General features: G+C 44.8%; 1 protein-coding gene across 1 annotated transcript; it reads left to right on the forward strand.

Moving 5' to 3' along the window:
• Positions 1-1162: 1162 nt before the first annotated feature.
• Positions 1163-9540, forward strand: MRPL47 (mitochondrial ribosomal protein L47). Its single transcript, XM_081190668.1, has 7 exons — positions 1163-1318; positions 3824-3969; positions 4414-4474; positions 5836-5932; positions 7314-7444; positions 8818-8913; positions 9268-9540. The coding sequence occupies exons 1-7, from the start codon at positions 1230-1232 to the stop codon at positions 9380-9382; spliced, it is 735 nt and encodes a 244-aa protein (XP_081046794.1). The 5' UTR covers positions 1163-1229; the 3' UTR covers positions 9383-9540.
• Positions 9541-10540: the final 1000 nt, after the last annotated feature.

A 10540-nucleotide genomic window follows, 5' to 3' on the forward strand; every position in this document is an offset into this window, starting at 1 on the left:
GAGTTGTTGTTGTTTTAATTCGGGTCCTATTCACGAGCGTAGTCAGGATTTTTGTTAGGGGGCGCAGAACCGACGTGATTGGTCAGTTAGTTATGTTTTACTATCGTTTTACTTGATCTAAGGGAGGGCAGCTGCCCCACCCCCTTGGCAACGCCTATGGTCCTATTGCATGCAAAATCCTTTAAAGGAAAAAAAAAGGCTGTATTTCTCCAGTAAGCACCACTGAATTCAAATAGGCTTACTTCCGAGTAGACATTGTAAAGACTGTACTGGATAAGAGCGTAAGAGCGATTCATGCAAGTGCTTGTTTGGTTGTAAGTCGCTTTGGGTTGCCTTGGGCAAGATAAAGCGACATGTTGTCGCCGTCATCATCATCATCATCATTCCCTGCAACTCAATCCACTATTCATATTGCACATTAGAAGTAAGAGCTCCTTTAAGCATCAGCTGGGTGTTCAGTTACACACAGTTACACTTCACTGACTTGCACCGTTAATAATAATAATAATAATGGGGGCCTTGAGCAGTGTTTGCATTTGAAGAGTTCATTTGTGAATGTTTAAAAAGCTAAATCAAAGCAGGATTTCAACCCCTCAAAAATGAGATCTGAACAAGAGCAGGAAAGCCTCTCTATATTTCGTTTCTTGGCGGAGTCCAACCACTGCTCAGTGACTGTTGATGGAAAAAATCCTTAATTTCTCAATCCAATGCGATTTTCACGTCAGCCAAAACGGATTTAAAAATCCCTTCCTTTGGGGGCACCTTGCCCGCAACTACACGATGAGATGGATTCCTTTTCTTGCTTATAGTTCGCGATAGTGGTCGTGGTATCGCTTTTCAAGGTGCCCAAAGACCGACGTTTTTACTGCGGAAGACGACCTCGCACGGTCGCCTCTTCAATTTTTCTTGTATCTGCGGTCGAAGGCAAAGGAGCATTGTGGGGAAACGAAAAGGTAGAGGTATACATATAGCGCTTCCTTCTCAAACTGAACCGTTCCCCCTTAAATTTACAATGGTAATAGGGGAAGGAGGTCCGCTCTAGGAATGCTCAGCGCTGCGCAGGGTAGACCCTGCTCTGAACCCAAAGGAAACCCCAAGGAAGAGCGGCTTCCGATCCAAACCGGAAGTTAGTCCTGCGTGCCCCTGCGTGCATCCTTCGCAATCTATATGGGCCTGGGCCGACGCTTTCCGGCGGCGGCCGGTGAGCATTGTGGGAAACGGGAGGTGTCATGGCGGCGGCGCTTTGCCGGCCGTTCTCGAAGCTCCTGAGGTTGGCTGCAGCGACCTGGGGCGGCCCGTCGGCGTCCTCTCCTCCCAGGTGGGCAGCCGCCGGGCGGGTGGAGGGAGGCGCCCTGCGACCTCACTTTACCGTGTTCCTTTTATTCCTTGAATTTCCCCCGTGCCGTGTTCAAGCCAAGCTACTTTTTCAATGCTTAATGTTTCCTTACGGTTTTTATATAATAATAATAATAATAATAATAATAATAATAATAATAATAATAATAATAATAATAATAATAATAATAATAATAATAAATAACTAAAATTATTATTGTGTTATTATTACTATCTGTTGATGGATGGCCATCCTGACTCGGCCCCAGACACACAGCTTGGAAGCTGTGGCTGGATGTTTACGTGGGAGCCAGTTGAAGTTAAATCCTTCGAAGACAGAGGTCCTCTGGCTGGGTCGGGACGATATGGGATTGGGGGGCAACTCCCATCTCTTGCGGGGGCGCAGTTAGTGGCAGCAACGTCTGTTAAGAGTTTGGGTGTAATCTTTGACACCTCCCTTTTAATGGAGGCGCAGATTGCAGCTATAACAAAGGCGGCATTTTTTCATCTCCACCAAGCTAAGCAGTTGGCTCCTTACCTCTCTCGCCCTGACCTAGCCACTGTGATCCACGCGACGGTCACCTCCAGACTATTGTATTATTGTAACTCGCTCTACGTGGGGCTGCCCTTGAGACTGACCCAGAAACTCCAACGGGTGCAGAATGCTGCGGTGAGACTCCTCACGGGGTCCTCGCTGCGGGATCACATTCGCCCAGTGCTATACCAGCTGCACTGGCTCCCGGTGGAGTACAGAATCAGGTTTAAGGTGCTGATTTTAACCTTTAAAGCCCTGTACGGCCTATGACCTTTGTATCGACGGGACCGCCTCTCCTGGTATGACCCACGGAGGACCTTACGGTCTTCAAACAAAATCATCTTGGAGGTTCCGGGCCACAGAGAGGTTAGGCTGGCTTCAACCAGAGCCAGGGCTTTTTCGGCTGTGGCTCCAATCTGGTGGAACGCTCTGTCACAAGAAACTAGGGCCTGCGGGACTTGACATCTTTCCGCAGGGCCTGCAAGACAGAGCTGTTCCACCAGGCCTTTGGCCAAGGCACAGCCTGACCTCCTCCTTTGGTAATTCTTCACAGAAATTTAGCCCAATGGTTACCATCAATTTGATTTGAACTGATTTTATAATGAATTGATTTTAGAATGCTGTATTATTTTACTGTTGTTAGCCGCTCTGAGCCCAGCTTCAGCTGAGGAGGGCGGGATATAAATAAAGTATTATTATTGTTGCCAGTTAAGGAAACCGTGAGGGAGAACATTGGTTAACTGTTTTTGTATTTTTAACTCCCCCTTTCTCCAACTTGGCGATCCAAGTACTGACCATTCTGATCTCACAGGGTGGCAATAGGGAAACCAGTAGGCTCACCAGTCTACCACGTTCAATGAGGTAGGTGAATCATAGGGTTGCAGAGTTGGAAGGGACCCCGAACGTCATTCCTGTAATGCAGGAATCTCAGCTCAAGCATCTGCGGCGGACAGCCAGGCGACTTCTGCTTTAAATACCTCCAAGGGAGGAGAGTCCACCACTTTCCAAAGGAGACCGTTCCAACCGTCCAACAGCTCTTACTGTCAGAAAGTTCTTCCTGACGTTGAGTTGCAATCTTCAAAGCTGTCTTCAAATATCTCAAAGTTCTGTCCCCATGGAAGGCTGGAACTGGCTTGTTTTCTCCTGCTCTGGAGGGTGGTAGAAGAAGAAGAAGAGTTTGGGTTTGATATCCCGCTTTATCACTACTCGAAGGAGTCTCAAAGCGGCTAACATTCTCCTTTTCCCTTCCTCCCCCACAACAAACACTCTGTGATGTGAGTGAGGCTGAGAGACTTCAGAGAAGTGTGACTAGCCCAGGGTCACCCAGCAGCTGCATGTGGAGGAGCGGAGACACGAACCCGGTTCCCCAGATTACGTGTCTACGGCTCTTAACCACCACACCACACTGGCTCAAACCAATGGCTTCTACGTTGCAAGAAAGGAGATTCCGACTAAACATCATTGCAGGGGGTTGGGGTCGCTTCCAACTCCACAGTTCTATGATGTTATGTTATCAAAGCCCAGCCGTGTTCAGGGAGTTCGATTTGATTTGTATGCAATAAATTGCAGCCTTCTCTTGGGGGGGGGGGGGGAATGGGCTTCTATAGTATAGCTCTTATGTAGACTAACTTGCTAGAGGGGTCACCCACCATACAGTGTCCAGATCTGAAATCTCTTGAGTGTCTAAAGAAATATCTAGGTTTCCTCAAAAAGTGATTTTAGTTCAGATATTCGGTTTTTAAAAACCATTTTAAACACTTCAAACATTTGCTTTAAACTAGGTAAATTTGTTTATATGAAATTGTAGAATAGGAGGGTCCTTGAAAAGTCATCTAGTCAGTCTCCTGCTGATGCATAATATTCACTGCTACAGCATCCCTGATAGGTTTTGTGTGTGTGTGCCTATATCATTTTGTTGTTTTTTTAAATAAATCCTGGTTTTTTGTCCTTCAGATTCATCCTTAACAACCTGCACAAGAATGCCACAAAAGTAGAAACGGTCTCTCCCTGTATGTTGCTTCATACCTCCTTGCCTCGGAATGGGCTGGAGGAATTTTTTGATGACCCAAAAAACTGGGGAAAGACAGAAGTCAAATCTGGTAAGATACTCAGAATCTGTTTATCTTGACTCCCCTTCTGGCCTCCCACTTTGTGGGTATGTAAGCTAGGTGGGATTGTAAAAGTTCAATAGCAGCACATTCTGTGCTGGTGTATATCTTCATGTGTCTGTAAAATCACTGTTCAGGTGTACACTCTTATTCAGAATATGTCACCTGAAGATATCATCATGTCCAATAATATGTTAGCATTATTTATATTTAATTCTGTTCATTTAAAAATATTTGATTGTACATGATAATGATTATACATGATAATGTTGAGGAATCTTTTGTATCACCTTTTCTAACTTTCATTTTTGGTGAAGCTTTCATGGGTGCAAAGCAGATTTCAGTCTGGTTGGGTCCTTAGAACAGTTCCCCATATAAATTTGAGCAGTCATTGTCCCCCTGCCAAAACACTGATGCACTTAGTGGATTCCACAGGGGATTCCTGGACTGTAGAACAGCTCCGAGGCAAGAGCAGTGAGGATTTGCACAAACTTTGGTGAGTATATTTCAGTGTATCTAATGGCTTGTGTTTCTTTAAAGTTACTGTACTCATTTCATCCTTGTGCACAATATTTCAAGAACTGCTTGGTCATGATTTCAGAATCCAGGAATATCCTCCTCAGTCCAGTTAAAATCAACACTGGGGAAAATCTCAGTGTTAACCCATTAATATTATTGACTCAGATTGCTTCCAAAAGTCATAAGATTGCGGACATTCCCACCACATGTGTAACATAGTTGTGCACTTACAGCCAGACACTTCAACACTTAACATTTGTTTCCATAAATATTCTGTTCAACCTGGCAGGAGTTAAATATTGGTACAATAAAAGCTTGTACTGTTTTTCCCTTATTGATAAACTTAGTGCAGATTTTTTACTGTATGTCAAATCTTAAATCATCTCAATTCTGGCATAGTAAATCCCACTTCTTTATCTCACCTTATCCTGAAGACAGACTCCTTTTTACTTAGGTCAATCAATAATTTGTAGGTTTTTGCCAAGAGGCCTTTTGATTTATTAGCTGCCATTGTGATTTCTCATATTGTCATCTTCCTTACCATATACTCGACAAAAGATTCCTTAATTGAAAATTCTGAAAGCATGGAGTACCTAGCCTCCTGTTTTTTAAGCTATCTCATTCCATGTTAGCAAACTTTCATCTGTTAAATCCCTTTGTGTACACCCTTTCCCCAATTTACAAACTCTGATGGCTGATTTCTTGTTAAAAACATTGAGTGACTTTAAGATGAATGCTAAGAAGGGAAACTTCTGGGCCTGATTTCATCCTATAATTATTCCAAGTTTGCACTGTTTGTCTTAGAAGTAAAGTTCATTTTAACTTGTCTTTTTCCTCTGCTAGTTGTGACGCCCAGTGTCCCTATATCATTATAATTTAGCCAAGAAGCTGTGGACAGGTGGCTGGACAATATTTCACACATTTCAGAAAGCTCTATTGAATTGCATGTGGACAGCCATAAGGTGCATTTTGAGAGCTTTTGCTTCCACTTTAGTTTAAACGTAATTTCTCATATGACCCAGAACCAACTAACTCTGGTTACAGTTAACCATAGTTATTTTCAAACATGCCCATTTCAAATCACAGTTTAAGCAAACCACAGTTAAGATTAACCACAGTTCTGGGTCCAGCCAACATGGTAAGCAATAGTTAATCAAAGGCAGAAGCAAAAATGTTCAAACTTCACCTCCAGCTACATGGGAGGTGGAAGAATTTCAGCCCCAGCTTCTCATTGCTTATTGACATAACACTAAACTATGGTTAGCATGCCCTGTGTGTAGGGCAAACGAGTCCCAGTTAACAATCTGTTAGTACTTACCAATATGTTCTTCGACTTAGGTACGTCCTGCTTAAAGAGCGAAACATGCTTTTAACGTTGGAGCAAGAAGCAAAACGGCAGAGGCTGCCAATGCCAAGCCCAGAGCGATTAGATAAGGTAACATGATGCCGAGGTCACTGCTAGTGTTCAAAACTCCTGTTGTCCTAGGTGCATTTTGCGACAGGGAATTTCATTAGCGCAAGTAGTTTCTGAGATCTGGGTGCAGTACTATGAAGTGGAAGGAAAGAAGGACCTTTTTCTGCCTCCCCACTTCCAGCTACTCTCTGAAGACTGGAGAAGAGACCCTCTTAAGAATATTAGGTGGGTGGGCAGGGGAAGGACTAGACCATGTGAAAAATGAACATCATATTTCAGCTGCAGTTCATTCATTTTCAGCTTTGTATACTTGTTATATAAAAAAGTGTTCCTAGACATTCTGTTGCTGCACCCATAACCTAGGTTTAAGGTGCCATTTAGCTCCTAGCTTTCATATCTCAGTTTCTAACCTGGACATGGGCAACCCTATTTTCTTTGTAAAGGAAGCAGCATTTGCAGTTCTTCCAAAGACTGTTTACAACTTTTACCTACATTTATGTAGGAGTCAGATAAGATGAAGCAAGTCTTTAAACTTTCCCTAATTCTATTAGGCTCCTTAAACACTTGATTTGCCCTCACCCTCCTTGTATTTTGTCTCCAACCCTGGCTGCGTGAGCCCTGGCAGCGAAGGAGTGGGTGCAGGATTCTGAAGCAGTTTCCAGTTGAATTTTTTTCTGGTGCAAGTACACATGGTAAAATGAAATACGGTGGTACCTCGGGTTACATACACTTCAGGTTAGACTCTGCTAACCCAGAAATAGTACCTCGGGTTAAGAACTTTGCTTCAGGATGGGAACAGAAATCGTGCTCCGGCGGCGCGGAAGCAGCAGGAGGCCCCATTAGCTAAAGTGGTGCTTCAGGTTAAGAACAGTTTCAGGTTAAGAACAGACCTGCGGAACGAATTAAGTTCTTAACCCAAGGTACCACTGTAAGTCTGTAAGTAAGGGATACGAGTCACAGAGAGCCTGGTTGTAGTTTCTGGTGAAGAGGTTCCACCCAACAGCAGTGCTGCCAACGACAGTGTAGTTATGGTTCAGGTTGTTAAAGCGCAATCCATTGGCAAGTTCTTGGCGCAGACTCCAAGGAAAGGGATTTCTATATATTTCATAGTTCTCATTCCAATGGGCCTTTCACAAACACATTTCCCAGCAAAGTGTGGTTTAGTTTGTAGAGACAAGAAAAACCTGCTAAGCCCATGCACATTCTACAACAGAATGCCTTCCATGTTTTGGACTACAACTCCCATCAGCCGTGACAGCTGTGCTGACTGGGGTTGATGGGAGATGCAGGCCAAAACATCAGGAGAGCACCAGCTTGGGAAAAACTGGAGGTCCCCTGGGCTCAGGCTCTTTCACGTGGATTGGTGGCTTTGGAGCTGAAACACTCTTTTTGTGGTCTTCAGGTGAAAGATTCCATGGATAGAATGGACCTTGTCATCCAGGAAAGGGAAGACGCTTTGCGGCTCTTACAGACAGGCCAGGAGAAAGAGAGACCAGGCGAATGGAGACATGACTTCTTGGGCCGCGTATTTTGGTACAAGGAAGAATTGGTGTTTATCGAGCAGCATTTGTGTAGTGGGGAGAGCATATACTAAGCATGGCTCCGTGTAGAGCAGACACTTTGTACAACATTCCACCTTCAATCATTGGCCTCTCCATCTTTTGAGCTAGCAGAGTTAGGAAAGACTTCTACCCGAGACCTCAGGGAACCACTGCCAGTCCGAATAGACAGTGCCACTGGGACATGCAAGGAAGCGCTAAACAATGTGGAATGCTCCTTTTCAGTGTCAGATTTTTTTCTAATCCCTCTGCCAGCAGATTTTAAAATATTTTTCCCTAACATCCAATTAGCATTCAGTGGCCAGTGAGCATGCTTAATCCTCACTGGGTTTTGTGTTGGGGAGGGGAGGCTTGTTTCCTTCCCTTTAGTTTTCCTTTTCCCCCTAAAGTTTTATTTTGTACTTCTATAAGCCTGGTCCTTGGGAGCAACTCAAGACATTTTGCTGCCGGAGGCCAAGGACAAGAGAGATGGTGCCCCACATCCCATGAGCAGATGCCAACTGGATTGCCAGTTGAATCTTACCTCCACACTGGGACAGCATCCTTCATCACACCTGAGGGCAGCAGGCTAGCTTTTAAGGGCAGACTTCATAGGATACCCCATAATTGCCCAACTCTGCCTAATAGTAGGGCCAGCCCTGCTCATGCTGCTGCCTTGTGTGTAGTTACTGCCTCTTTGACCACGTAAGAATCCACACCTACTTTAGAAATAAGAGGGTTTGAGGACTGGGTTGCATGGACCAATGACATGGTGCAGTGCAAGGCAGTTTCATATATTCAAGCAAAACGTATTGTGGAAAGAACTCCCCATTTAAGTTAAGAGCGAACCAAAAAAAAAAGTCTCTTCTACCATTTGACGTTCTTAGCTTTCTGGCACATTTTCTCTGTAAGCTATTCAGAGCGGGAGGGAACTTTGAATGTATGGGGTGGAGTCTTCCATTATGTGCTTTGCAAGGTGAGGGCTGCCTTTCACGTACAGCTAGTTCAGTTTCTAAAGGGCAGTGGAGCCTTGGGAAGACTGGTTATCACTTTGCCTTTCCTTAGTGAAAGGGGCGGGGGGGGGGTGCTGCTACTGCCCTAAAATAATTAACCTACCATCCTGCATTTATCATCAGAAACCACCAAATAATTTGCTCAGATAAGAACTGGTCAGGGCAGATCAGCTACTGACAGTGAACTAGGGACTGATGCTTGTGTGTGTGCTTTGATATGTTTTAGCTAAAAATAGGCTCTAAAATGTTGTGTAATGTATCCTGAGATTTTGGGGTGGGAAGAGGCAGCTAGACATAATTATGAGCTTTTCAAAAGAATCTCATCTCACACATTCCCCTCGTCTGTCATTGGCAGGTACACTTTTAGGGAATGGCCAATCCCTTGGTACATAAATGCAAAGCATAACAGAAAGCGGTTCTACTATTTGCCAAATGTCAATCGTTTTAACAGGTAAGACCAGCAGCTTTTAAAACCAGACCCTTTTATATGTCCTCTTACCATTTGTCCTGCTTTGCTGATTGTCTGGGAGAGCTACGAGATCGCCTTGCGCTACATGTGCCTGCTCGACCACTTCAGTCGGCAGAATTGGCACCACTGCAGGTGTCACACAGGTGTCTGCGTTTGTAAGAACATGTTTAGTGTGGCAGCGGCTATACTTTGGAACTGTTGAGTTCAAGCAGACGCCTTCACTGTACTCTCTTGGGCACCTGCTAAAAACATTGTTGTATACACATTGTTGTATATAATTGTAAATAAAACAAACAACTTATACGCTAACTTGCACTGGTTGGTTTTCTCCTGCAGACTCAGACTTGAACAATATTTGCGCAATGAATCAAGGAAGAGGAATATGCAGAAGCAGAGAGAGAAGCGTTTACAGAAACAATTCCCTCATCTTGGTGCTCAGTCTCAAAGTTAACGTGAAGTTGGCAGAGTGTGATGGAATTGTGGCACAAACATTCCTCCTTCTGAACTGCTTGTAAATGGACAAAGAGTAAGGCAAAACATACCATGTGATGTAAAACAAGTTCATTTCCGCCCCTACCAAAATAAAGTTGTTTCATCTTTCTTGTAAAATATTTGTTCTTTCATAGACTTGTTTGTCAACAACCATTTAATTAACTGTTTTCTATGTCATGGCACATACCATATTTTTCACCCTATAGGAGGCACTTTTTCCCCTCCAAAAATGAAGGGGAAATGTGTGTGCGTCCTATGGGGCGAACGCAGGCTTTCGCTGAAGCCTGGAGAGCGAGAGGGGTCGGTGCGCACCGACCCCTCTCGCTCTCCAGGCTTCAGGAAGCTATCCGCAAGCCTTGGCAGCCCGGCAGGAGTTCTCACCGGGCTCTCAAGGCTTGCGGACAGCAGCTTGCTGCCCGAAACCCGGGGAGCGCAGCGAGGCGCACCCCGGGCTTCGGGCAGCTCTCCGCAAGCCTTGGGATCCTGGCGCGACTTCCCGCACTACAGCGCCGCGCTCCCCGGGCTTCGGATAGCAGCAAGCTCCAGGAGCGATGGTGAGGTTCCGCAACCTCGCCTTCGCTCCCGGACCCCCAGCCCCGAGGCTAAAAACGAAGCCAGGACAGCAAGCGGGATCCATCCCGCTCGCTGTCATGGCTTCTTTGTTCTTTGGGGCTCAGGGGGGAAATAATTTTTTTTCTTTATTTCCCACCCCCCAAAAAATAAGTGTGCCCTATGGGCCGGTGCGCCCTATAGGGCGAAAAATACGGTAGTTTGTAGTTGCAGTCACAAAGAAACAGGTGTGCTCTAATTAAAATCTAGATTGGCTTTTGTAAAAACCAGTTTCTGGTCCTCATGTTGAGTTTACTTAGCAATTACTTAGGTTTCGGGGGTCATGTAGAGCTCTCTGGCCCATGAGATGATCAAAAGTTGCAGAAATATGCACAATTTATGCAGCTGGGCTGGATTTGGTTCAGGTCTGTTAATCTTAACCCCAGTTTTTGATGCAAGTAGCATGGGCAGCAGGGAAGCAAAAAGTTAAATGATTCCTGTATTCAAGGACCATCCCTCCAACTCACACAAATAGAACACTATTACTGCAGATCTAGCAAACAGTAGT

The sequence above is a fragment of the Podarcis bocagei genome (genome assembly GCF_964188305.1).
Source record: "Podarcis bocagei genome assembly, chromosome: 4".
Taxonomy (NCBI): Eukaryota; Metazoa; Chordata; class Lepidosauria; order Squamata; family Lacertidae; genus Podarcis; species Podarcis bocagei.

Coding starts and splice junctions, on each gene's coding strand:
- MRPL47 (XM_081190668.1), top strand. CDS start 1,230: ATGGCGGCGGCGCTTTGCCGGCCGTTCTCGAAGCTCCTGAGGTTGGCT. Junction 1,319..3,823: donor TCGGCGTCCTCTCCTCCCAG/GTGGGCAGCCGC, acceptor TTTGTCCTTCAG/ATTCATCCTTAACAACCTGC. Junction 7,445..8,817: donor TTCTTGGGCCGCGTATTTTG/GTACAAGGAAGA, acceptor TGTCATTGGCAG/GTACACTTTTAGGGAATGGC.